General features: G+C 56.2%; 1 protein-coding gene across 3 annotated transcripts; it reads right to left on the bottom strand.

Annotated features, from left to right (window-relative positions):
• Positions 1–10: 10 nt before the first annotated feature.
• On the bottom strand, positions 11–18605 carry FBXL19 (F-box and leucine rich repeat protein 19). 3 transcript variants are annotated; one of them, XM_074322541.2, is made up of 11 exons: positions 18277–18605; positions 16842–17042; positions 15358–15501; positions 15152–15238; positions 14842–15060; positions 14184–14345; positions 12568–13079; positions 6077–6240; positions 5832–5993; positions 1827–2045; positions 11–1721 (listed from the first exon to the last, which is right to left on the bottom strand). In XM_074322541.2, the coding sequence occupies exons 2-11, from the start codon at positions 17016–17018 to the stop codon at positions 1543–1545; spliced, it is 2025 nt and encodes a 674-aa protein (XP_074178642.1). In that variant the 5' UTR covers positions 17019–17042; positions 18277–18605; the 3' UTR covers positions 11–1542. The 3 variants fall into 3 exon arrangements, with proteins under 3 accessions (XP_074178642.1, XP_074178643.1, XP_074178641.1); XM_074322542.2 differs by having other exon boundaries at positions 14313–14345; XM_074322540.2 differs by lacking the exon at positions 14184–14345 and having other exon boundaries at positions 18277–18411.
• Positions 18606–27885: the final 9280 nt, after the last annotated feature.

Here is a 27885-nt window from a genome sequence, read left to right as displayed (position 1 = left end):
ACTCAGCAGCCCCAGCTGGAAGATTTTGAGTTTTATAGCAAACCGTATTGTACAGATCCGGGGCCCAGCCCGGCTGGGTCCCCCATTCGTCCCCCGCCGGGCTGCCTCCTCTCCCTCCCCCAAGCGGCCCCATCCTCAAGCCTTACGCGATCCCCAGGACCCCCTCCCCTCGGCCTTTGGTCCGCCCAGTCCCTCCCCCCACCCGCGCACCTCCCTGTTACCTGAGGTATGTGGATTCCCCCCTCCCCTACATGGTACAACCCAGCTCCCACCCTGCCCGGAGCTGAGGGGCGGGCCCTGGCTTCCCAAACCCCGCCCCGCACCGGGGGAAGGGGCAGGGACGGGCCAAGAGAGTGTAACTAAGTTCCCATGGCAACCAAGAGGGGCCATTTCCAGCCTTAGTACTGGCTTTGGGACGTGTCCATTGGCTGCTATTTCCATGGCAACCAGGAGTGGCAGTTCCCTGGGAAAATGGGATACAAGTTTCCACGACGATGAAAGAGTGGGAAGAGCCAAGCTGGAGGAGTCCCATCATTCCCATCGTTGGGCCAGCATCCCATCCCACCCCACCCCACCCCACCCCACCTCAGGTCAGGAGGGGTGGAGCTGCTCAATACAGTAAAGCAAGAGAGCCTGGGAGTGGTGCAGTCCAAACGGGGCGCCCACCGGCCCTGTCTCAGTCCAAACTGGTCCTGGCCCCTCACACTCTGGCTCCCCCAGATCCGAGGTTTCCCAGGTTCAAGTAACACTTCAGTACAGATGAATGTTCAAGTATTGAGCGGGGAGGCAGGTAGGGGGCTGGGGTACCCCTCACCACTCCCCTGGGGCACGCTGAACCAGCGGGTGGGCCAGCGGGCCCCCACTCCTACCAATAGCTGCCATTGTCAGTGACGTTCAAGGAGTCAGGGTGGGGGAAGGGACTGAAATCTGGGGAGGGATTAAGGAGAGGGGTGACCCCCCAGGGGGTACTACTGCCCCCAGACCTGCTCGTGCCCCCCACCCCTCTCAGCCCTGCCTGGTTTTCCTTGGTTCCCCAAGTACCCCCACTTCTGACACCTGGATCCCCAGTTGCTGCTCTGGTTTCCCTTTTTGGCCCCCCCACCCCACCCCCCAACTCCAAGGATCTGGTCTGTTTCCTGCACCCTCGGTGGTCTGCTTTCTGCTGCCCTCCCCTAGCCCCTGCCTCCCAGTATCTGGTGTGCACACACCCTCCCCCGTTCTCCCTCCCTCAAACTTGCACCTTAGCCCCCTCCCACCATCCCTTTGGCTCAGCACCCCAGTACCTCTGACCCACTCCCCCCAGGGGATGGACAATGAAGCAGGTGGACGGGGGAGGGGACAGGAAGGACAGACCCCCAGAAATATCAGTGCAGGGGGCAGAGAGTGGGGAGGCTGGCTCGAGTCCCTGGGCAGGACTCCCAAGTCAGAAAACTCAGGACTCCCAAGTCATGAGGTGGGTAACCTGGCCTCCTGGCAGGGGTGAAACGAAGGCCCGAGGTTCAGGCTCCGGACGAGTCCTGGGGGAGGGTGGGGGGCACCCAACTAGCTGTCCTTGAGAAGCAGCTTCTCCTCTGGGCAGCGGAAGGGGCCGGGGGGCCCGGCGGCTGCCAGCCGGGCACAAGCTTCAGGTGAGAGTTGGCGGCAGGAGCGCAGATCTAGACGGCGGAGGCGTGGGCAGCGGCGGAACAGCGGAAGGCAGTGGTCAGTGAGGCGGTGGCAACCTGGGGATGGGGCAATGGTAGCCGACACCAGGAAAGTTAGGGGGTAGGCACTGGTCATGGGGACCGACAGGCTAGCAGGATGCACAGACAGGGGACCATGCTTACCAGCAAGATTGAGGTGCACCAGGGTCTCTCGGAGCGGGGAGGTGGGGGCCGTGAGGAGGTGGACGCTGGGGTCCCCGACGTGGGCGCAGTGGCTGAGGTCCAGGGCGCTCAGCTGGGGCGCATGGCGCAGCAGGAGCCGCAGGGAGGCATCTGTCAGCTCCAGGCCTGCCAGGCGCAGCTCTGCTACCCCCTGCAGCCGCCCACGGCTCTCCGTTTGCCCTGGGCAGGTAGGTCAGAGGTCAGTACTGCCTGCTGCTTCCATCCCTGAGCCTGGGCATGCAGACCAGCTACATCCCCACACTCATCCCTCACCGCCTCTAAACCTGCTCCCTCTATACACGGAGCCTTGGCTGGCCCTCTGCCTGGCTTGCTCTTCCCCCAAACACCCCCACAACCTGACTTTATCTCATCTGTCCACGGCTCATGTCGCCTCCTCATTGAGGCTTGCCGTGATTATTCCATGTGCAGTTCTAACACTCCATCCACTGCTACCCCTTTCCCACCAGCTGACGTGTATCTTTTTCTCTCCTCCCAGTGGAACGTCAGTTCCATAAAGGCGAGAACTTTCCTGTCTCGCTCTTGCTCTGTCCCCAGCAACTGGGATACAGGTGCTCAGGATATAGTCACTCATCCAACAAATGACACCCACCGCCCTCTCCTGCCATGGCTAGTGACGCCACCAACTGGATCCCTTTCTCTCCACTCACCGTCAACCACTCTTCCCTGAACCCTTGCCCTGGCCTTCTCACTCACTCAAGTCTCTCCTTTCCATCCTGGAATCCAAAGAGCCATTCTCTAGCCCACACGGGACTTCTCTGCTAAAGCCTCTGAGGGCACCTCCCAGAAGTGCAATCTCCTTGGTGGAGCACCCAGTTCCTAGAAGATCTCATCCTTGTCTCAGCTCTCAACTCATCTCCCTCGCCCCCAAGAGCTGGCCTGCCCTGAGAGACTCTGCCTGTGGCCACATGTGCTGTCCTCTGCCTGGCCAGTGTCCCTGGCTGTCAGGTCTAGCGCTCGAGGCCTCCTTTCCCCCATCTCCAGAGTAGAACTCACACAACTTATCTCTGCCCCCAAAGCGCATGGTCTGCTTCCCTTTATTCTATCTATCATGTTCCTGCATTAGTTGTTTTTTTTTTAAACTAAATGCCCATGGTGCAATAGCAGCCATTAATTGAGCACTCACTGTGGGCCAGACACAGGCTCAGTGGCTGCCTGCCCCCAGGCCAGGGGCTAACAAACCACATCCGTGGCAGGCTAGTGACAATGGACTACTGGCCCTGCCTCCCAGAGTTTAGGTCTAAGGTGGGGCCTCAGAGTCTGTTTTTCTAACAGGTTCTCCGGGAATGGTGCCGCTGGTCCAGTGACCACGCTTAAGCAACCATGCTCCATCTTCCACAGCCCTGGGAGACAAGTTCTCTGATTATCATGCCTGTTCACAGGTGAGAACATTGAGGATCAAATCATTTAAGCCACCTGCCCAAGGTCACATAACTATGAAGTGACAGAGCCAGGACAGCAGGCCTGGTGACGAAGTCCAAACCCTCCCCACAAGGCCATGTGCCTCCCAAACACCAGCCTAGCCCTGGATAAACTAGCTCAGATGCCAACAACTCATGAACCTCACCACACAAGAGTTTGAGGGAGTCTGCAGGGTGCGAACGATTTTCTTAGTGACTAAGGCTACAAAAAGGACATTTTTATAAGGAAATGCAGACATTGAACTTTGTAAGATCCGGCATCACTTGGGTACCCCTTTCACCTGACAGTGACCACCGGGCCGGGTTGGTAGGGGACACTCCCGAATGCCCTGCAGCAAACCCAGCACTTGTTCGTTACCTGCCAGGCTGCCCACCCCTGTGGGTACCTGACCGGCAAGGTCTGAATTCCACCCCCTGCTTTTTTTCCTTTGAGAAGCCAAGGGCCTGGGAATACGTCTACAGATACCCCCAGCCTTGGGCCACAGCTAAAAGCCATTAGAGGGGAGTAGGGGAAAGAGGTCCTTTCTGGCTTGGGTGGGGAAGAGGGGGCATCAGCGAGGTCCCTGACATGGCAGCATTTAAGCTGGGCTTTCAAGGACATAAGAGAGGTGGCATAAGAGAGAGCAGGAGGGGCAGGAGCAAGGAAGCAGCACTCAGCTTTGCTCCAGGAAGGCTGCACAACTCAGGGAGTTGAGACCGGAAGGGCAGGCCAAATCCCCGCACACACATCACGCCTCAAGTGCCCAGAAGGCTCCTGTCTGCGAGCTCCTGCTAACGGGCTTAGACTGTAAGGTACTCAGGCAGGAAATGCGTCTGTCTGCCAGCCTCATGAGATGCACCGTTCTCAACGCCCGCCCTTACCCTGCCCCATCTTCCTGGCTCAGGAAAAGGGGGGCATCGGCTGAGAGGGGTGCTCTGGCCCGGCTTTGCCTGGTGACTTGCACCAGCCACTCAACCCCTCAGGGCCTCATCCAGAAAACGCAAAGAATCCTCATTGCTTCTCTAATCCTCTTCCAAGGCTGCTGTGACCAGGGTGGGTGGGAAGAAGGGAGCTATGAAGGAGAGCTGTGAAAGCAAGATGCTTGTCCTCACAGAGATTAAAAACCCAGTGAGAGGAAACAGATTTTAATCAAACCACTTCACAGCTGTACCGTGACATTCCAGAGGGGACTGCTCTCAAAGCTGCAGAAGGGCTCTGATCGCAATGTGTGAGGGGATCCTGGAGGGCTTCTAGGAGGAAGTGGCATTTACACTGAGGATGATTAGGTGTTAATTAGATGGGGGAGGATAGAGCATTCGAGGCAAAGAAGAGCAGGCAGAGGCCCTGGGGTTGGAGGGGACTGGCCAAGAGGTTGAGGTGGCCCAAAAGCACAGTGACGGCAGAGGTCAGTGGGGACCAGACCACACCAGGCCTTAGCAATGACGGCACAACACTGGTCTTTGTCCACTGAACACCAGAGAGCAATGAGAGTTCAGAGCACTCAGAGACGGGGCAGGGTAAGGAGTGAGGTGGTTAGATTTGTCCTTCTGGAAGGTTCCCTGGCTTCTGTGTGTAGAACAGACTGGTGGGGGCCACAGAGGATCCCACTGTGAGCAGCCCCCCTCCTGGCTGGCCGAGGAGCCCCCAGACCTCAGTGCCCCCACCCCACACAGCCATGTGACCCCAGTGACCAGGCCTCTGCGCCTGACGAGCCTCGGCTTCCAGCACCTCCTTCGGCCAATAGGGGCCTCTGGCCCCCCGAAACCTCTTACTTTGCTTCACACACCCTAGAACATCCCTGTCCCTTCAGGACCAAGTTCAAATAGGTCCTTTTAAGGCGGGCTTCTCTCACTGCCCCGACTGTCAACCATCTTTACCACATGATGCCATGACTTCCTATTTCTGAGTCTCTCTCCTGAGTGACTGGAGCTCTCCCAGGCTGGTTCAGTTCAGGTCCCGAATACGCGCTCAACAATAAAAGCCGATGTTGCCTGCAGGGTCCCTGGGCCTGACCCTGGGAAAGAGCTGCCTAGTCTGACCGGAGATGGCACCGTATCTGCACACAGCCTGCCAAATCAACTGGCTCCGTCTTTCTGCCCTCTTCCTTCAGGAAAACCCCTTTCCTTTTATTGTAACCAGTCTAGGGGCCAAATTTATCCTTCAGCCACATTTTTACTGGGTCTACACATGAACTTGAAAAGATCACTCTTCCTGCATCGGCACTGCTCCCCTGGGGGACGCTCTTCAGCAGAGCCCACGACACCCGCGACGTCACTCACATCCCCGGCTTCCCCCAGAAGCCTGCGTCATCCTCCCGTCCTGTACTGAGCTTCACCCCATAATTCCCTCCCCTTGGAGGGAGGGGCTGCGTCCTTATGGGGTTCCCTCTGCTCCCATCACGGGTGAGTGAATGAACAAGGGCCAAGCAGGGCCTTCCTAGGCAAACTCAAGTGTTCTCACTGTTTCTTCAAATCTCTGAACACCCAGCACGAGTCGGAAGGGTCTCAGAGCACCCCCTCGCTCTGCGGAGGAGTCGAGAGGCCGCACCTGGTCTGGTGTCTGGTGGCGGCAGCAGCAGCTCACGGAGCTGGGAGTCTTTGACGTCCTCGACCCAGCGCAGGTCCAGGAGCCGCAGGGCAGGCAGTGGGGCTGAGCCCAGGGCAGAGACAGAGAGCCAGGAGCAGCCGGACAGCACCAGCTCCTGCAGGCCTGGGGGGTCAGAGAGCGGGTGCTGGAGGGCTCTGCCCCGCACCGACCCCTCCTCTCTGTCCTGCCCCACCCTCCCGCCATACCTTGCAGTCGGTTCAGAAGCCACATGAGCTGCTTCTTGGAGACACCTGTCCAGCTGAGGTCCAGGGCTCTGGGCTGGCGACGAACCACACCGCTAAGCATGGGCGGGGTCAGTGACTTCCGCCGGCTCAGGTCCATTCGGGGCCACAGACGCTTGTCATAGCACCTGTCGACCACAAGGGGGAGACAGCCCTCAGCCCTCAGGGAGCCCACAAACCTCCCACACTCAATGGTTCCCCTTTTTCTCCAGGTCCATACAGACAGCGAGGGAGGTAGGGGTGGGGGTGCTGCAGGAAGGTCTAGACCCCAGGCCAAGAGCAATGAGTTTGGGGCTCAAGCACGTCACTAACTAGATGCAACACCCTGGGGAAGTCCCTTCCTTTCCCTGAGCCTCAGAAGCCTCATTTAGAAAGTGGAGACAGGGATCCACACGTGGTCTGCCCTGCATGGGTACTGTGAGGTCACACGAGGTCGTTCTGGTTTGCGGGCCTTTCAGCTTATAAAGCATTCCGCCAATGACACACCCACTGCATTGATGTAACACCCCAGGAGTCTGCCTGCACCCCCACCCCCTAGGCCTGCTCCTGCTGGCTCCTGGGCATGTCCCACCTGACCTCTGCCCTCGACCCCCATGTGCCCAGACCCCCAGGGCTGGCCTTTCAGCCCCGCTTGCTCTCTTTGTGCCTCCAACTGGAATGTAGGCTCCCCAAGGGCAGCACTGTGCCAGGCGCACAGTAGGTTATCTGCTGCACATCTGCTGAATGAACCAATGGTGCCAAACTTCCACGGAGCAACCCCACAACACAGCTCCTTTACAGCTTTCCGTTACTCGGTCGGTGTTCACGGAGGACCTGGCAGGTCCCAGGTCCTGAAGCTACAAAGACGAATCAGGCCCCAACACAATTAGATTAAGGTTTCCCAACCCCAGCAGTTCCCAGAGCCTCGACTAGTCTGACATGCAGAGAACTGCAAGGGCTTCCCAAACTTACTCTACCAGAGAACTCTTCCCCACCTCTTTCAAGGTTATCTATGAACACTCTGGGGTTCACGGAAGTTCCCTGAGACAGTTTGAAAACTCTTTTAACATAGCAGTCTCAAAGGCATGCCAGGCAATTCCTACTGGGCAGGGTGAACTATGTCAAAAGCAGCAGGGGTGGGTAGTGGCAAGGAAGCTGTATCTTACCTCCCTCCCACACCCCAATTCTGACGGGCTCTTTCTTCCAGAAGTTCTGGGCTGGAGCAGTGATCCCCAACTCCAGTCACTGGCTACCCACTTATCTGCAGACCGTGAACTTATCTTTAAATCGGTCCCCTCTGCACACTTAAAACCAGTACTGTTTCACATAAATACGTTAATCTTAGAAATAAACATAATAAAAAACACACCAGGATTATGACATTCTAGTCAGGTGGTGCTGTGTCTTCACGCTACCACCTGAAGACTGTTTTTGTTAAACAGGGAGATAAGTATTAGGAAGGTGTTAAAGACACAACAGCACATAATGGAGAGACTTCCTTTGCAAAATTAATAAAAGGATCAAGCCAGGTTTTTGTGTCACTTAAAACTGCCAGGCATACGCCAGAGCCCCTAGGTGACATTTCAGGGAATGCTGGAGGCAGACAGGAAGGTCTCAAACTGCACAACCCGACCCCCACGCCCCACCTACCGCCTATCATTCCCCCTCTCCTGGCACCCGAGCTGCTCCCTCTCCCAATCCCATCCCCTTGGCCAATAAACATTTGCAAATCTCTCCAATTCTAAAAAGGAAAACAAACAAAGAAAAAAATAAATCCACCCTCAATGCAGCTTCTTCTCCTGGGTCCTGCCCCCTTCTAAGTAAATCCTGCTCCGTCCAAAACCTCTGTCTGCCCGCTCTGACCCAGTCTTGAGACCCTCCACCATGAAGCCCCTCCCGGACCTTCCATGGCTAGAAGGGAACCCTTACCCTTGGGGGATCACACAGGCCCTTACACAGCTGTGTTTCTGTACCATATCCCACAAGAGCCAAGCCAACCACCTGCCTGCCTATAGACACACAATGCTTTCTGGTGCCAATACATCTGGGTACAAATTGTGCTTCAGCTGGAAATGCCAACCAGCCCAGATCCTTCCAGGCTGAGTTCCAGTGCCTCCTCTTCCAGGAAGTCTCCCCAGACTTTTCCTGGCTGGAGCTAATTGGTCCCTTTGCCCTTGTGTGACCAGGACACTGGGTTGAAACCTCAGACTGGCAGCCAACAGTCCCTGAGGGCCCTACTGAGACTGTGCGTCCAGCCTCCACTGAGCACAAAGCAGGCAGAACAACGGGGAAACACAGACAGGGCCCAGTAACCGAGGCAACAAGGGACATGGTAGGAGTCAGTGAGAGGACTGGGTAGAGGAGCCCCCCCAGAGACAATACCTGATGAGACCTGAAGGAAGGCAGTAGTGATTCAGGTGAGGAGAGGGGAGTAAGAGGGCGTAACTCTGCAGATGGGGGAGAACTAGTGTGCAGGTCCCGGACCCATGAGACAGCTTTGAGAACCTCAGGCAGACGGAACACAGGGCAATGCATCATCTCGTAATAATGAGGACGACGACGGTAACTACAGCTCTAGGAACTCGTGTTCACCTAGAGTTTATCGTGTGCCAGGTACTGTTCTACGCATTAACCATTTCGCCTCCCAACGGTCCTAGGAGGGAAACACTATTACCATTTCCTCTCAGAGGTGAGGAGGAGGCTCAGAGAGGTTAAGACACTTGTTCCAGGTCCCCCCAGATGGTAGCAGACGGCTTTAACCAAGTGGGTCTGGATCAAGAGCCCGAGCTTTGAGTGGGACAGAGGCAGGAGTGAGGCCGCAGAGGCGGCCAGGGGAGGGCACCGTGGTGAGGAAGGCTGGATGCCAGGCCGGTCGTCATGCCCGAGTCCAGAGGTGAAATGTGAGCCCTGTGGGCACCTAAGTCCCAGCTCTCCAGCTCTGTGCTTTTGGGGACCTTAGGCAAGTCACTTGCCTTCTCTGGGTCGCCACTCTCCAAACCACGAAAGGGAGGAAATGCAGCACGCAGTCCAGAGGTTTGCTGCGAAGAGGAAGAGAGCTCCTACAGGGGAAACGCTGAGGGCAGGCACGTCCCAGTGTCCAGCAGGGAGGGACACTGGAGGGAGCCATGGAGGGGTTCTAGCTGGGAACGACACCCAGGCAGGAAGCAGGAAGAACGTTTCAGAGGCCTGGGCACACCATCATCCAGGCAGTCAGGGACCCACGTCCAATTTCCCGAACCCACTCACTTCATCCTCGACTCCAGCCTGCCCCTGACCGAGCTCACCCCCTGCTAAGCTCGCCTCCAAAATCCTACATCCTGGTCCTAAACCTCCCTCTGGCAGAGGCCCTCTGGGGTCACAGAGGTGGACCAGCCCAAACCGCACCACTTGTGAGGAGCTCATAGCCACCTGGGGTCCGGCCAGAGCGAGTGTTTCCCTCCAGCTCTCTGGGCTCCCTGAGGCCACCTCTGTCCCCAATCTGTCCACGCTTAAGCCTTTACTCCCACCCCCAACTGGCCTTGACTGTGTTCCAGCCCCTTCCTTGACCCCCCCTCGCCCATGGCCTCCAAAGTCCCAACCCTCTTCCCTGCGACCCCACAACTCCCCCACTTTTCTCCCACCCGCCCTCTCTTCCCTCACTCTGCATAGATCACTTCACCTCCCAGTTCCAAGACAAGATAAAAGCCACCAGACAGGAAAGCCTGCAACGTCCTGCTCTCCCACCTACAAATGTCTCTCCAGCACCACCCTCACTACCTCTTTCTGCACTCCATTCTGATTTCCTCACTGCCATTCATTCGTTTATTCATTCATCCACTCACCCGTTCGTTCAACAACTATTTTTTCAGTACCTACTGTAGGCTACGTGCCGCCTTAGAAACTAGGGATATAGCAGTGAGAAAACAGATCCAGTCCCTGCCCTGAAGCTTCTATCCTGGACCCCACGTGACCTGGCTTTGGTCCCTCCACCCTCACAGAGCACAGCCAAGGACACCAAGGCCTCCTTGTAGCAAAATCCAACCACCACTTCTGGTCCTTGACCTCTCCGAACCTTCTGCCAACACCCAGCACTTTTATCACTCACTCCTTCCTCACTCTCCCCCTGGCCATACCTCCACCCTCGACGTCCTGCAAGTCTGGCTGCTTGTTCTCTGCCTCACAAAGATGGACATCCTATCTTCTGCCCTCTTCCCTGAAGCTGATACCTATAGGTTGAAAATTCATAAACTTGGATCTTTCCCTCGGTAGACATCTTCGCTTTCTAGTTCCAAGAAGACAGACGCCACCATACAGGAAAGCCTGTACGTTGCTGCTCTGCCACCTGTTTGTTCACTGCTGTGTCCCAAGTTCCTAGATGTGGATCTTCCTCGTGACCATCAGAGCCATCCACCCAGCTGTTTCCCTGCCAGCTCCCGACTGGCCCACAGGCCTTCGGCCACACCTATGGCATCTGAGCACTTCACTGCCCCCTGGAACCCACGTCTCTGCCTCCAGCATTCCGACGAGGGGAATGGCACTGCTGCCCATGGTGATTGTGGGCCAGAAGCTCAGCTGAGTCACCCTGCTGCCCTGTAGCCATTAGTCACCAAATGCAAGCTACTCTGCTTCTTAACCGGAGTCTGTCCTTTCCACTCCCACTGGTCCTGCCTCCTTCTGCCCCCAGGCCTGACAGCCTCCTGACTGTTGCCACTGGGTCCACCCCAGGTCCCTGCTGTGCCCTACGCTCATCTGACCAAAAGCAACCATTTTACTGAGTGTGGTGTACCCTGCAGGTACTAAGCTACGTGCTTTGCAAGGAGCATCTCGTTCAATCCACACAAGATATTAATACGAACCCCAGACTACAGATGAGAAAACTGAGGCCTTGACAGGCAGCTGTCCCCCCATCACCACATATCCAGGAAGCGCCCGCATGCAGATGCACAGCTGATGGCACTCATGAGGACCAGACTCCAGGGCCCAAGCTGGGAAGCCCCGGCCATTCCGGCCTCTCTCCACTTTTGGTCACAAGTGTCTCCTTGAGGCAGAAACAGAGTCCTCTCCAGGTCTGGGTCCCACGTGCCAAACGTTTCCTCAACGGCGACATAAGGCGGGGGTCATAACCCCAGCAACTGCTCTGACAATTTGCTTCTATGCTGCAGGTTGACTGGGAGCTTCTGCAGGACACAGGACTGTGTTCCGAGGATGGAACAGGCTGTGCTTTCCGTCATTACTTCTAACTGACAGAATAATCAGGATTAGCGTTACGGCACTGAGTCGTTTCTATTTCCCAAGAACTGTCCTGTTTTTCAGGTATGTTAGCTCACAACACCACTCTGAAGTAACTGCTTTGGTTCTCCTGCTTTAACAGACGAAGAAAATGAGGCACAGAGAAGGTAAGAACCTAGCCTAAGGATACACAGCTCACCAGAGAAGAATAAGATTGAACCACAGGTAATTCACATCTGGAGCCCACGCTCCCGGCTGAGCTCTACCTGCGGCCTCCACGCAGACCAGCAGGCATCACCCAGTGTAAAAGGATGCGAGTCTAGTGCCGCCACTACTCTGCATGACTTCAGCTGCCCCTCATTCCCTCACAGGGACAGATCATGAGAAACACTGCAGCGACCATTCCCGAAGTGGCCAGCAGGACACGTGCCCCATTTGAGTGCCTGGGAAAGAGCCTGAATTGACTTATTTAATAGTGTATTTCTTGAGCACCTACACTGCCCCTCGTCCCATGCTGGGAACATGAAGGTGAAACAGACACAGTATCTGATCGGCACATGAAAATGAACGAACAAAAGCCCATCAACGTGCAGAAGGCCTCCAGGAGCTCTGAGGGGAGCAGAGCTGTGCGAGTCTGACGGGGGAAGAGAGGTGTCAGAGGCAGGATTGAAGAGGGGGAGGAGGCTTGAGAGGATGACCAATACTTATGAACAAACGAGGTTTAAGAAGCAGTGGGAGACGGGGGACCATGGTGGAGGATGACTCTCGTGCACGAAGTTACAAGGGGTGCCAAGAAGCCCGAGGACGGCTGCCTCTAGAGGGCAGGGGCCGCCGCAGCAGAGCTTCCTTCTGTGTAAGAGGGACCCGTGAAACTGTCCTCGGAAGGAGTGAAAAGCAAATCAGGCGACGCACGTACCACACTGCACTACACTTGGCACACACTAAGTGCTCACAAACGATACTTATGATTAAGAGCAAAGATTCTGGAGCAGGCGGGCCTGGGTTCACATGCCTGGTCCTACTGCTTCCACATGACCTTGACCTCGGCTTCCCCTGTCAAAGGGATCACCTCATGGAGGGGCTGAGGGTTAAATGAGCTCAAATATGGAAAGCGGCCCACGTATAGTAAACACAGAAGAATCTTGCTGTAACATGTACAAATGACAGGAGTCCTGGCAACGCCAGAACAGTGACCAGAGAGGGTCAGGCACCGGCTGCAGGTCACACAGCAGGAGGAGTGTCAGCAATGGGCCCCCGCGGCCACTCACCAGCGGCTCCAGGTCCGGCAGACCCGCATGCAGACGCACAGCTCCCGGGGCCCGAGGTGCTGGAAGACGCGAAGCCAGGCAGCTCGGGGCAGGGGGTGGTCGGATCCAGCGGCCAAAGGCAGCGTGTCGGGCTCGGGGCTTCGGGGTGGGGGCCGTACCACATGCCGCTCCAGCTGCGGGGGCCGGGGCGGTGGGGCGGGGCCCAGGGGCCAACTGAGGAGGGGTCCCCCACTGCCAGGGCGCACAGCCCGCCGCCCCCCACGGTTCTCCTTCTCGCCTGAGCTGCCCCGGGTTGGCCGTCGCCCGTTCCGGGCCTCGCCAGGGGCCTCATCCTCACTCAGCGACGTGCCTGATGAGTCGGAGTCTGAGTCCGAGTCTGAGGAGGACGAGGAGGTATCAGGCACGCGCTCCAGCAGCTGGCACATCCGCTTGAAACGCTCTAGCTTCTCCCTCTGTGGTGATGGGGACGGCGCTGCAGGGCCCTCAGCAGAGGCCAGAGGTGGCTTTGGTTTCTGCAGGGAGACAATAGACTGTTCCAGAGCCTGACACACACTGCCCCACCCCCTGCCCGAGGAGTCACCAGGGATGAACAGCCCAAAGGACAGTCCTGAGCCCCGCCCGGGCTCTGCTTCTGACGTGCGGCATCAGCCGAGCCATGCCCCTCTCTCGACTTCGGTTTCCTTATTTGTCACACGAAGGTGCTGATTCAAAGATTAAAAGCCTGATGGGTTTCAATAGCTTATGAATTCCCAAAACCACTGAGCTGAAAGAGCGAGTTGGAGTACTGGCTTGCCTACCAATTCTGTGTGTGACCTTGGGAAGACCCCTGCCTCGTCACCTACAACGTGGGATGCTGGACTAGACGATTCCCACGTGTCTCCTATTCAGCAGCATGAGAGTAACAAAGCTCGCCTGGCCCCAGGCACAGTATCCCACACACTGACGCCCCCATCCTCACGGTGCTTGAATGAAGGGGCAACCTGGTTACCCTTTTTAGACAAGGAAACTGAGTTTCAGAGAGATGAGGCACCCACGGTTACAAACTGACAAACGGCAGACGCAGGGTTTGAATGCAATCAGGTAGACCCTGCATTTAGCATGTCCCTGCAAAGTGACATCTGAGTTCTAGCTTTGCCGTGGGACTTTAGGCAAGTCTTTTCACCTCTCATTTCCCTCGAATCCAGGTAAGTTTTAGAGCTTACAATGCTCACCTACTTTCATTAAACAGTTCTGTGGGATAGGCATATAAGGAAGCAAAACTATACCAGCTCTATTTCAAAGATGAAGAAAACTGAGGCTCAGAGTAGCTGACAAGTTGCCAAGACCATATAGGAAGTCAGCGAGCAAAGATTTAAACTCAGTTCTTTCCCCTTTAAGGTTTGGAAGGATGAGACAAAAGGGTCTGGTAATACCCCAAGGGTTCCTGGAAAGTTAGGGGGTCCTTGGCATGGCCCCAAACCACTCTCCCCTCCATTCTTCCCAGGGGTCCAGATGCCCACGGTGGCCAACTGGAGCAGGGGCAGGACAGGTGAGCAGGAAGGGAGAGATCTCTGTCTCCAGGGTGGAGGGTGGGGCAAGGACAGGTCGGAGGGGGAAGGAGGAGGTCCCCGGCACACCTCCCAGTTCTCGGGAGGGAGCCCAGGGTGGCAGGACGAGAAAGCCTGGCTCGGATTCAGAACCCTGGGGGGCAGAAGGCCTGGGCCGCCTGGGTCCGATCCTCGGAGGAGGCAGGCGTCTCCACCCACCTTCTTCAGGTGCCTCTCACGGCCTCCTTTCACCTACCAGGGCAAGAGGTAGATATGGGGAAAGGGAGAGATCCCCTTAGCCACTCACTGTCCATAAAACTATTAATAAGATCTGTGCCCGCCTTAGACTACAATTCCCAGAAGCCCCCATCTCAAGGAGAACGCTGAGCATGCTCGTCTTCTAACCAGCGTCCCCGGCTTACCAGCTTACCGAGCATGCTCTCATCTCCTCTTTCTTCCCCCTCGGGCCCTTCCAGCCCCTCCCCTTTGTGCTGTGCCAGCTCTGAGCATGCTCTGCCCTGATCCCTAAAGTATCCGGGCTCCCAAAGCTTCCCCGTCCAGTGCCAGGTGCCCCTCACCTGTACCTCTCCCCCATCCCCCTCACACATCCTGAACTTCATCTCCCAGCACCCCCTGGGGGCACCCACAAGCACAGCCTCAGGCCCACCCTCCCCGAAAGGGAACAGGACAGGACGACTGCTCCCCGAGTCCCTTGAGCTGGACCTAGTGAGCATGCTCCTTGGCTCACCTTTTTCCTTGGGGTGGGGGGCTCATTCCCTGCCTCCCTCTCCTTTCTTTTGGGGGGCCCAGGCACGTCCTCTGGGGGGGGGCCAGCAGGCAGGGGGCCCTTGCGCCTGGGTGGGGGTGGGGGAAGTGGCGGCTCCTCCGTCAGCTTCCACCCGCTCCCCAGGCTGGCGCCCTCCTCTCCGTTGTCGGCCCGGCGGCGGCCTGGTCCCTCACCTGAATCCTGAGGACATAGAAGCTGGAGTGAGATTCCGCACGGCCCCCAGCCCATTGCCCACCCCCAGCCCAGCGCCCAGCCCAGCCCCTGCCCCAACCTTGCTGGTCCGGCCTTCCTGGGTGCAGCGAGGGCACTCCCAACAGTTAGGAATTTCCGCATTGATGACACCCTCGGCCTTCCCCATCTGTGGGCAGAGGGCAGGGAGTGGATGCAGGGTGCCAGCAACCCGGAGGCAGCGCTCCCCACCTGTGTATGCCCTGCCAATATGCCCCAGGATGGATGGCAGGGCCCCGGGGCCATCACCTTCAGGCAGCCAGGGTGGACGATCTCGTTGCAGATTGTACACTCCATGAGGCTCAAACCAAACTTCTCTTCCTCTCCTTCTACTGTGTCCTCCTTCCCAGCCTCCCCACACAAGAGGCACACAGCTGTGTGTGGGAGCACGGGCTGTTAGGGGAGAGGGGACATCAGGGACCCTGAAAGCCAACAACAAGGACAAGACCCTTCCTGCCGGGAACCCTGGGCAGCTGCTGGATGAGGTTCAGAACGGATGGGCCAAGCTGGGTCAAATCCTGAAGTGCTTCTTTCTTGGCAGTATGACCTTGAGCAACTGATTTAATCTCCTTAGGTCTCTGTTTCTCCATCTGTAAAATGGGGCTAAGAATTTTCCCATGCAGGACCGCTGTGAGAATGAGATAATGCACGCGAGCCATTGGATACAGTTTATCCTCACTGTTGTGAAGGTGGCAGCAGGATCCAGGGCCTGTGTGACCCTGGAACTGTAGCTGTGGCAGGGACAGAGACCATGGGCAAATAGGACAATACTCAGAGGCAGCAGCAGCCTGTGATGAGTCTGAGTTTGCTCAATGGGCAGCCCAAAGGTGGCTCTGGCCCCCACAATGAATCTGGTTTTGGTGAGACCCCTGGGAACACCAAAGGCTGTTCCTGGGGAAAAGAAGGTAGCCTTCAGAGAATGGGACTTTTGGGAGGGCAGTGGTCATATTGAGTCGTATCAGGGATGCTGAATGTTGTGAGACAGGCTCAAGGAAGAAGTAGGTAGGGGGAAGAAGGAACAGGAAAGGAGGCAAGAGTTGGGGGACAAAGGAAGAGAAGAGAGGGGCTCCGGGGTGAACTGACCAAGCAAGAAATAGTGGCTGGAGGGAAAAGGAGGTGGTGGTGTGGGCAGGGGGACACACGATACAAAGGCTGCTCTCTGGAGCCCTGGGAAGCTCAGAGAATGAGGACGGCCAGGAAGAAACCCACGTTCCCCGGATACCTACTGTGTGCTGAGTCGTGTAGCAGACCCGTTCATATCCCTGCTACTGTTTACAACTCAACGAAACAAACATTTTACAGAGGAGGTACCTTGAGATCCAGTGACTTGCTCAAGGTCACACAAAGGGTAAGCCTGGCCTCAAATCCAAGACTACTTTGGTGGGTGAGGAAGAGGCCAGAACAGGCTAAGACTTACTCACTGGGGCTAGCTCTGGGGGTGGGCCCCTGTGCACACATACCTCCAGGGCAGAGGACAAGAGGGGCTAGGCTCTCTACGGGTCTCTGCAAGTTGGGAAAAGTACGAAGGTGGGGACTGGGCTGGATCCTTCTATGTGCCCGGATAGTGCCCCACCCCCTTAGAGCTGAGGACAAACACGGGCCTGGTGGACACATGAACAACACGGTGAATGAATGAATGAGTGCACAAACGGCAATCTACCGCAGACCCTAGAAAGCAGCCACCAGCCACCCCAGAAAGGTGCCCAGCATCCCATGGTGGTGGGGGGACTCACGGCGGTGCACTGCCGGAGCAGGCACGACTGCTTCATGCGCCCGGGCCCCCCGAACTTCTTCATGTCTCGACAGAAGTGGCAGTCCCCGCACTCAGTGCGCACACAGGCGCGGCAGCGGCGGCAGCGGGTTCGGCGTCGGCGCGCTCCGGCCCCCGGCCCCCGGCTGCTCGACGACATTGGGGGCGTCAGCAACGCCGAGGGCTGTGGGTGAGTGGTGACAGGGTCAGGCAGGCCAGCTGGGGCCGACTGGGCAACCTCCCGGCAGCTCCCCCACTTATAGGCAGCCAGAGTTCACCCTCCCACCCCAGGAAACAAGGCACGGGGAGGTCACTCCTCCTGCAGGGGGTGGGGAACCCGCCTCAACCAAGGCCTCTGTCTCCCAGGCCATTCGCCAGGCTCCTCTGGCTTCCTGACCTCACGCGCCTGGGGGTGATGAACACTGGCCTCTCCAGCAGACATGCCACCATCAAAGCTCCTGGTAAAGCCAGGGCTCTCTGCAGTTACATCAGGAGGTCCCAACGCTTCCCGTTATCCAACTGTACCCCACTCCATGCTCTCCCCCACCTAAACGTCCCCACATTTACCTCCAAGACACCCACAGATTCCTGGGTGAAGCTCCAGACCTTTCTTTCTCCTTCCTTTCTCTCTCTCACACACAACTACCACCCAAAACCTAGATACCATCACCAGATCCAGTGGGATCTTTCCCCCTGGTTCCTAAAGATTCATTCTGCTGCCCAACTTTCAGGGCTCTGTGACACACACCCCCTGTCCCCTCCCCTAACCCCCCCACAAATGGTGCTTCAGGGACCCTCCTTGGGCCCAAGATCTCCATTCCTCTGCTCCCCACAGAGCTCCGTCTGCTCAGACACCCTCCTCTTGGATCTCTCAGGTCAATCTGGCCATCTCCCAGTCTCCCCCGGATTCTAGAATCCAGCCTGACATCTTTAAAGAACTCAGGATGGGCTCCTACGGGTGCCCCCCCCACCCCCAGCTTCCCAGGCTGCTTTCCATCCCTAATTGTCTAGAATCCCTTGGGCTCCCCTTCCCATGGAAACCAGTTCCTCCAAGATCCCATACGGACTCAGCAGGCCTGGAGACTCTCTCTCCATGGCCTGAGTCTTACCCCAGCTTCCCCCTTTCCAGGGACTTCCAGACCCATCCATGGGGGTGGGGAAGGGACCCTCCTGCGCTCCAGGGGAGGGGCCTGGAGGGCGACGACTGCAGGCGGGGATGGGGGTCTGCAAGGGGAAGCAGGGTCTAGGAAGGAAGGCCAGTTCCCCCGGATTGAAAGGTAACAGGATGGACTGGAGATGAGGAGTTTGGAGCAAAGAGAGGGTGAGGCTGGGGGCGGGGAAGGTGGCGAGCCAGGCTGAGATGAATGGGAGCCGGAGCTGCCCAGGTCTGGGGGTGAGGGGGAGCCGCATGAACCCACCTCACACGTGTCCCGGGAGCCATCTCTCCCTTCTCGGCAGCTCCCGGCGGGTCGGCGGCCATCGGCGGCGGGGGGGCCGGGCGGCGCGGGGCGCGGAACGCTCTGAACGCAGGGGTCCACGGCCCCCCGAGGGCGCTCGGCCCCTCCCTCCGGCGGAGGCCGGGACGGCGGCGAGTGGAGATGGGGGTCGCCGGGGGCGAGGCCCTCCCACGGGCTGCGGCGCGGCCCTTCCAGGGGGAGGTCCTGCTCTGGGGGGCTCAGTCCCTCAGCCCCCCCTGGCCAACGGGGGCTCCTCGGGCGCAGTGTGCTCAGCTCCTGCCCGGGCCCCACTCAGTCCGGGGTCCGAGTCCCAGCTCCCCTCCCCCCTCCCCGCCCCGCCTCGCCTCTCCCCAGCGCCCCCGACCCTTTAACTGGCCTCTTCCCGACCCTAACTGCCCAAGGGGCCAGGGCCAGGCCTGGGCCCCCCCCACCGTTTCCGGGGTTCAAACCCCGCCCACCGCCGGTTCCCGGGGAGGGGGGGGTCCCTGTAACCTGCCCCCCTCCCCTGGGCCCGCCCCTGGGCTGCGGCCCCTGCCCTACGGCTACCCGGCGAGCGGAGGGGGGTGAAGGAAGCTACTCCGGCCCCGCCCCCCCAGCCTGCGCGTGCCCCCGCCTTCTCCCTCCTCCCCCAGCGCGCGACCCTCCAGAGATAGGGATTTAAATAAAATTTGAATAAACCCCCTTCCTCAAGCAGGAGGGTGGAAGGAAAGGATGGAAGGAGGCAGGGAAAGGGGTAGGGGGATTGGGGTGCCTCAGCCCCCCTGGTCCCCCGGCCCCGCGCTGCTTCGGCCCGGGGCCCTGGCCGCCTCTCTCATCCTTCCTGAGCTCCTTCCTCCTTCCTCCTCTCTTCCCCCACCCCTCCCTCCTCCTTCCCTCCTCCTCCTCCTCTTTACTCCCTCCTTCTCCCAGAGGAACCCCGCCCCCTGCCCTCTTCTTCCCCCACCACTCCACTTTTCAGGCAAGACGCGCGGGGCACGACGGAAGTCGTAGTCCTGCGGACGCTGGTGCCACCGTGGGAACAATGGGACGCTGGGGCCTACGGGGACTACAAGCAAGATGGCGGAGGGCGTGCCAAGCCGAGAGGCGAGGGTGCCGGGAGTTAGAGTCCCGTTGCCCCGAGACTCCCCGTTGCAGAGCATACAGGAGTGGGAACGATGACTACAAACAAGATGGCCTTCTTCCCTGACCCGACCTCCTTCCCAGGCACTCACACGCCCCCCTGTCCACAACTCTCCGCGTGTGTGGTACCTGACGGGAGTCGCAGTCCATCTGCTGCCATCCCGCTGCCATTTCTACTCGTCAGGAACAATGGAAAGGTGAAAAGGAACGCGGACTACAAGCAAGATGGCGGAAGAGGGGGGTACACCTGACTAGTAGTCGATCTTATGAGGTACGATGGGAATAGTAGTTTTTCTTGCCTTTTAGTGTTCCTTAAGAATGACGGAACCGGGAGGTTAAGGAGACTACCATAAAGATGGCAGGCTACCTAGCCTCTCCCCGTCCCCTCATTTTACCACCTTGGGCACCTCGCCCGCGTCGATAATCTCGAAATGCCCCTCCCAGTGCCGCAGAGCCTGACGGGAGTTGCAGTCTTCCCGGTTCCTCTCTATTATCTTTGGTCGAGACAATGGAAAGGAAAAAGGGGCGGGGACTACCAACAAAGATGGCGGCCGAAGGAAAGGGTAAACGACGACCTGGGATTTGTAGTTCACGAGCTAAAGCTACTCCCTGCGGAAACGGGGGAAAGGACTACAGTAAAGATGGCGGCCTACCACTCGCTCCCTGCGGCAACACCTGCTGGGGGACGTAGTCCCTTCTGTAGCTTCTAGAGAGAAAGGAAGTGGGCTGGTGAAATGTGCATCACGGTGGACACGCCAAGTTGCAAGCCGACGGAAACCGAGTCTTTCCTCCTCTCCGTCACCCCTTCTTCTCAACGACCTGCCGGGAATTGTAGTCTCACGCCTTCGCTCGCTACTGGAAGGGGAAAATTTATGTCACTAGTGGGGATCAGTGTGGATGAGGAGAAAGAAGTTTGGGCGACCCAGTAATATATGATGTCCCCGTGTGGTGAGGACTTCATAGTTCCGGGCTCGCCTCTTAAAGAAAAGCGCCAGTAATCAGTATTATCGCCAGGCAGGCGTGGTTCTGGCCGAAACGATCGTCAAGCTGCTGTCCCTTGGAAAGCTTGTACACCTCACACCCGACGCTTGTTCCCCTAAACTTCAGGGAGTCAGTGTCTTCCAAGTCGTGAGGGCTCCAAGGGAAAAGGCTCCGGAGTCGTACAAAAATCCCCGCCCCTCTGGAAATCACCAAACCTCGGTTTTCCCATCTGAAAAATGGGGACAATGATCCCTACCTCGAAGCAGAGCTAGGAGTGTTAAGACAGTATTCGCGAAAGCGCTCAGCTCAGGGCCTGAATGGGGGCACGGGTTAGTTGATCCTTTTTCGAGGTTCCTGCCAGCCTAGTTGCTCTGGGACCCCAGGAATCCATCGTGCTGGAAGGAGTTTGCTCCTGTGGAGAAAACTGGCGGGCAGGCAATTTGAGCCGCACCCTCTCTCCCCGCTCCCACTCCTTCCTCAGCTTGGGCCTCAGCGTCCACTACCCAGCGCTGCTCCCAGGGGGCGCCCATTTTCCACTTGACAGGTCCAGCTTCAACCTGAAGTTGCAGGCGCGGTGCCCTGCCTGGTCTTATCTGCAGCCCGCCTTGGAGGCACCCCCACCAGACACCTGAATTGCCAAAGCAGTAGAACTGCTTTCCACCTCTGTGCCTTCTTACCTGCCTTCTTGGTATTCCTTCTCTGCCTGGAAAACGACTCACTTTTGATCCCACAGCTTCCCTCTCCTGTGTTTGAAAGGAGAGGGTTAGAGGGCCCTGCGAAACATTGGGGGTGGTTTTTCTGTGTCACAGGAAGTTAACCTCTGGTCAGTGTGGTGTGAAGACCTAAGTCTGCAGGGGCTGAACTCAGGCTGAACTGAAGAGACTCCTCGCTCACGCTTTATCAGTCAGGAAACCCTTGGCTGCCAAAGGATTGTCGTCTCTACTGCTTTAGCCACAGCTTGCATGATTACTTCAGGGCTTTGTCACAGCTGTTCCTTCTGCCTGTTGGACCCATCTCCTCCTGTCCCACTTCCCTACCCAATTAGTTATTCATCCTTCGGGTCTCTGTTTAAATGCCACTGTCCCAAAGAAGCCTTCCTGTAATTCCCAGATGAGATTCATTTATTAACGCTTCCACTAGATCGTAAGTTTTATGAAGGGTCCATCTCACATGTCAAGTGCTTTCATCATCTCATTTGATCCTCAAGAACCCTATAAGGTAGAATCCCATTTTACAGATGAGGAAACTGGGGCTTAGAGGGATGAGTGCTAGAGTCAGGATTCAAACCCAAGACTGCAGAGCCCATCCTTGTAACTACTGCAGCATCCACATACTGATCAAATCCAGCCCCTGCGTGGGGTTAGTGTGGTGGAGCAACAAATGTCTTAGGCAAAAATGGATTTACGCTTTCACTTGAAATCCTGAAATGTAGCAACACTGAGTCTGCATTCCTTGGACAAGAAACAGCTGGAGCTGAGCAGTGGCTGCCCCTTTTGGATGGCACGCCAAGTTTAAAACCAAGTCCCCACCTAGTTTGCTTCACTTCTAAGCACTATCAACCCCACTCCATTCACCAGAATACGCCTACTGAGGGTCAAGACCATTTCTTACACTAGCACCACAGTGCCGGGCGCTGGGCTTGTGCCCACAACTGGGTGGGTAAGGGGATGGCAGAGTGGGATTGCACATAAAGATACAGGAAAACTTAGGGTGGCCGGTTAGCTCAGTTGGTTAGAGCGTGGTGCTGGTAGCACCAAGGTTGCCGGTTCGATCCCCACATGGGCCACTGTGAGCGGCGCCCTCCTTAAAAAAAAAAAAAATAGAGGAAAACTTGTCCTTTCCACTTTATAACCTACTCTACAGTTTGAAGTTCTTACCATGAACATATATTATGTACTTAACACATGAGTTGAAAATACTATAAGCCAGCCATGTTGGTATTAAATTACAAAGATGATAGAGCTTCTCAGACATAGATGAACTCAGGGAATACAGCACCCATGAGCCTCGTTTCATTTGTACCAAAATGATGTTTGTTCACTGTCAACCTTATCCATGCATTTTGTTTAAGAATCTTTGGAAGGATGGCTTAAGACCACTTGGTTTCCTCTGTGAGAGTCTGTCATGCAGGGTCTCTGCTCCCGCTCCCCGCACAAGAACGCAGGACATGGCGAGGCCAAAAAGGAACACCCACGGAACCATAGATAGGGGAGTGATACCACTATAGTCCGCTGGCGGCTGGGTTGGAGAAGCAGGAGCCACACGATCCGCAACCTGCTGTCCACTTCTCTCTGACAACCAACCTCACTTGCTGTCTGCAATCCACCGTGCTAATTGCAATCTGCTCTTGATAGCTCAGCCACCATCTTCTTGCTAGCCCCTCATTTCCTGCTAGCGTAGCCATGGCAGTTATATTAGTGGCAAATGGCTCACTGGTTACAGCTGACGGCCAATTAGCCACAGCTGATGGCCATCCGATCACAGTTGATGGCCATTTACTACCCGAGTGAGCACCTTTCCTTATGAGGTCGAGAGCCTGGAATCTCCTTTCTGGGGCTCTGTCCCCACACTCCACCCCTACAGGCTCTCGCCTCACGATCTGCGCGACAAGTGTCTTCTGCGAGGGGCCCTGTGCGAGGAGCCTGGAAACTGCACTCCTGAGTCTGTCCACACAGGGTCTGGGCTGTGGGGCTGCAGACCAGTTTCAGAAACAGGTCGGACCGTTCCGGCCCCAGTGAGGAGCTGCTGAAAGGAATGGAGGGCACCTGTCCACTTTCAGACCTGCCTGCAACCTTGCGATGAGCACACGGAATTCAGGAGCCGGACTGGCCCATTGATCTTGCGGCTCCTTTTTAGCAGTGGCTGCCCCCTCCTTCTCTGCCTCTCCTGGATCTCTAGAAGGTTCCAGCTTCTGGAGCAGCCAGGGTAGGCTAGGGTCTCCTGCAGTGACAATAACACCCACATTTTGGAGGCTTGTAACGACAAAGGTCTGCTTGCTCGTTCTGCACGTCTAATGTTGGTCAGGGGGAGGTCAGCTCGTTCCAGTCACTCCGGGAATAAGGCCGAGGGAAAAGACTCCATCTCCATGTGAGCTTCTGTGATCACCATCCAATCAATCAAGGATGGATGGCTGGTGGAGAAGGGCTTGGTGAAACACACAACGCTTTTTATGCCCAGAAGTGACACGTGACAGTTGTGCTGACATTGTATTGACCAGTTCATAGCCTTATGTAACTTCAAAGGGGGCCAGAAATAGAACTCTCAACATGCCTGGAAGGAGAAATGGAATACTTGCGAGCAGCCCTAATGCCAAGCACAGCTCCCTGTGGGTCCTGGGGGAGCTAGTGCTGCCATATGTAGGATTTCTGGGCAAGCACCCCTCTACAAGACACTGAGTGGGCTGTTTTTTTTGTCACATCATGACAATATCCACATAAACGGGAGAGGACTCTGAGCTACACTGAATGATGGTGGACAAGTGAACAGAAAGATGTCTCAGTGAGTGGTTGATGGCCAGCCCTGGAACCAGTATTCACAAAAGGCAAGGCTCCCCAAAAGCTGTGTGGATCTGCTCAGTGTCCAGTCCCAGCCGTGAAATGCTGGGTGTGGCTTCAGGTGGCTTCACAGGGCTCCTTGGCCACTGTTGCTGGGGCCTCTGATGTCAACGGTGGATGAGTTTCTACTGGGAATCCATGTTGCCAGTAGGAACTTCTGAACGTCTTTAAATTGATCACGTAGATGATATAATATCAATTTTCTTTTTGCAGATGTATCCTTTCATTTGGGAGCCAAGACTGATGCTCTCAGTGGCTTCCTGCAGTGAAGGCACTGGATGTTGTAAAAGTTTCCCTTTTGAAGATGGTAAATTATATATATATATATATATATTAAACAAGTTCACGAACTTGTTGCAACAATATTGTTAACCTTTTTTGATATCAGAGGGATTATTATTCATTATGAATTTGCACCACCTGGACAAACAGTTAACCAAGATTACTATTTGGAAGTGCTGAAAAGAATGCATGAAAAAGTTAGATGACCTGAACTTTTTCGCCAACAATTCATGGCTCTTGCATCACGACAATGCACCAGCTCACAAGGCACTGTCTGTGAGGGCGTTTTTAGCCAGGAAACAAATAACTGTATTGGAACACTCTCCCTACTCACCAATGACTTCTTTCTTTACTAAAAAATAAAGGAAATATTGAAGGGAAGACATTTTTTTTTAAAGGTTTTATTGGGGAAAGAGAATAGGACTTCACTGGGGAACACTGTGCACTTCCAGGCCCCCTCCTCCAAGTCAGGTTGTTGTCCCTTCAATCTCAGCTGTGGAGGGTGCTGTTCAGCTTCAAGTTGTTGTTCTTTCAGTCTTAGTTGTGGAGGGCGCAGCTCAGCTCCAGGTCCAGTTGCCGCCACCAGTTGCAGGGGGCACAGCCCACCATCCCTTGCGGGAGTCGAACCGGCAACCTTCGCACTCCAACCAACTGAGCCATCCGGGAGGCAGCTCAGCTCAAGGTGCTGTGTTCAACCTTCGTTGCAGGGGGCAGAGCCCACCATCCCTTGCGGGACTCGAGGAGTTGAACCGGCAACCTTGTGGTTGAGAGCCCACTGGCCCACGCGGGAATCGAACCGGCAGCCTTTGGAGTCAGGAGCATGGAGCTCCAACCGCCTGAGCCACCGGGCCGGCCCGAAGGGAAGACATTTTGATGGCATTCAGGACATCAAGGGTAATATGATGACAGCTCTGATGGCCATTCCAGAGCTGAGTGTCCTGCAGTGGGGACAGGACAGATCTCTTGGGAGCGTATGGATGGCTCATGGGGACTGAGCTCCAAGCATGGGTTGTGGGGTATTGACAGGGCATTTCGTGCCATTGGGGAAACCCTGGAGGGGCCTCATCGCAGACAGCGGTCAAGAAACATGGTGGGTGGAGTCTGTGACAGCCTGAGAGGTGGCAATTCTTATCCCGGTTTGCAGATGAGGAAATAAACTGAGGCTCAGAGAGGTTAAGTAACTTGCCTAAGTTACAAAAGCAAGATTTTTGTTTGTCGTGTGACTTGCTGTGTGACTTCAGGTAAGTAGCTGCCCATCTCTGGGCCTTGGGCTCCTTACCTAAGGCTCCTGGACCCTGTTTTATCTAATTACATCAACCTGTTTTGGCTTCCAGAACATTGTTGCTTTAGGAAAAATTTTAAATCCGTTTATAAGTTTGTTGTTGGTCTCCCCCCTGGCGAGTGTGTCCCATGAGAGAGGGAACTGGCTCACCTTATTCAACCTGGTGCCAGCATACAGTAGGGCTCCATCGATATCTCCCGATGGCTGAATGGATGAACAGATGTGTCCCCTGCCTCAGCAGAAAGGGTGTGGGCCTTCTCCCTCCACACCAGCCCCTAACAGAGAGGGGGGTAGAGCAGCACTCCAGCCCCCAACTGGATGGAAGTAGGGTGGGCTCTGGCGGACCACTCCAACTCAGTAGGTGGGCAGGGACTGAGGACTGAACAATGACCCCTTATGGAGAGATGGAGAAAGTGCAGAGAGGGACCAGCCTGGCACCTGTCTCCCCACCGTCCCCCTCTGCCGTAAGCGTCCTGGAGACCTCAGATACGTGCCTGTGTGTGCTGTCTGGTCGAGGGCGGCCACTGGCTCAGACTTCCCGGGGCAGCAAAGACTAAGGCGGAGCTAGTTCTCAGGACTCCTGCAGCCCAGCTGCCTGTGTGTCTGTGCACACGTGGCCATGACGTGTATACGCTGTGTGTGCATGTGTGTATTTGTCTGCTCTGCGCATGCCCCTCCAGCAGGGCTCCCAGGTGTGGCTGTGCATTCACACGTCCATACATCCGTGTGGACACGTGTGCTCACCTGTCTGGCTCTCTCTGCATCTCGTGTGCCGGTCTGGCTGGGTGTGTGTAATACAACACGTGTGTGGGCATGCAACTCCACAGAGGCAAGGATTTCTGTCTTACTTGTCCCCTGCTCTATCCCAGCACCTGGTACAGGGACCGGCATGCAGTAGGTATACGTATTTGAATGAATGAATGAATGTGTGCGTGTGCACATGTCTGGTGTGTGTCCACGGACCAACGTGGGTGTAGACGTGTGCACATGCCTGTGTCTAGTGTGCACCTGGTGTGGGTGATGTCACTCACAAGCCACCCCTCTTGTCCCTTTTCCAAACTCCTCGGGAGACAGGACCCAACACCTGGGTCTCCATGGGGTGGAGCAGGGGGCCGCCTCCTCGTGGGAAACTGGATCCCAGGACGTGCGGAGCTCCAGGGAGAAGTGCGGCCCCTTTGTCCCCCATAATCCCTCCTCGCCTGACCCCCTCCCTCCCAGTATCTAGGATTTAAGGTCGATTTGGGGGGCTATAGGGGATGAGGGTGTCACATCAGCCTCCCCTTCCCTGTCTGTCCCCTAACTCGGGGGTTTCTGCACCGCCCCCACCCCGTGTGACTCCTTCCCTCCCTCTTGGGTGGTTCCAGGGCTCAGCCCCAGGGATAAAGCCACCTGAGGCACAGGCCAGGTGCTCTAGAATGACCCAGAGACTACAGAGAGGAAGCAGCCAAGGAGCGAGCATGAGGTGTTGGCTGGGTGAGTGAGGGGGATAAAGCGCCAGGGCCCGGCGGTAAGGAGGGCAGGGGGCACTGCCAGCTGACTCAGGCACCTGGCTGCCTTTGCATCTGCTGCGAACCTCCAAAAGCTTGCACACTGAACGCTTCACTCACCATTGATTCATTGATTCATTCATTCAAGAAATAGTTATGGAGTGCCTATTTTGTGCTAGGTAGTATTCTGAGCATTTGGGGAGAGAGCAGTGAACAGACAAAAATCTATAGCCTCATGGAGATTTCATTCTGCACACAGACAATACATGCAATAAAGAAGTAAATTAGAATACCAGTGTGACAGGTGAGAGCAATGATACAAGTTTGTTGGATGGATGGATGGATGGATGGATGGATGGATGGATGGATGAACGAACAAATGAATGAAAAGACCTTCACTTTCAGCCTTCCCTTAAGTTCTGAACTTCTGGGAACTCTGTAGAAAAGGGAACAAAGGAGGCCATCCTGGTTTGCCTCTAGCCTCTATCGCTTCCTGCTGGCAACCTCTTCTCTGAGCCTCACGCTGTTGATGGGACATAAAGTCGGCCAGACCTCTGAGAGTACAATTTGGCAGCATTTACTCAAATTTAAAATAAGCATGCCCTCCAGTCAAGCAAACACTGCCACTTCCAACAATGCCCACAGAGGCCGGGAGAAGGATGTTGATGGCAGCATTCATTCATTCAACAAATATTTAATAAATGGGGTGCTAGGTGCTGAGGAAACAGCAGTGAATGGACCAGGTGAGGTTTCCTGGAGCCAACATTCGAGGGGGAGAGACAGCATCAAGCACGTAGACAAATAAATACATGAGGTAGTCGCGAACAGCAAAACTCTCTGCAGACTGTCAATCACGGAGAGGGAG

This window comes from Rhinolophus sinicus, chromosome 10 (assembly GCF_057876585.1).
Source record: "Rhinolophus sinicus isolate RSI-liver-muscle chromosome 10, RSI-T2T, whole genome shotgun sequence".
In the NCBI taxonomy this organism is placed as follows: domain Eukaryota; kingdom Metazoa; phylum Chordata; class Mammalia; order Chiroptera; family Rhinolophidae; genus Rhinolophus; species Rhinolophus sinicus.
This window is presented reverse-complemented; position numbering and strand designations above follow the sequence as displayed.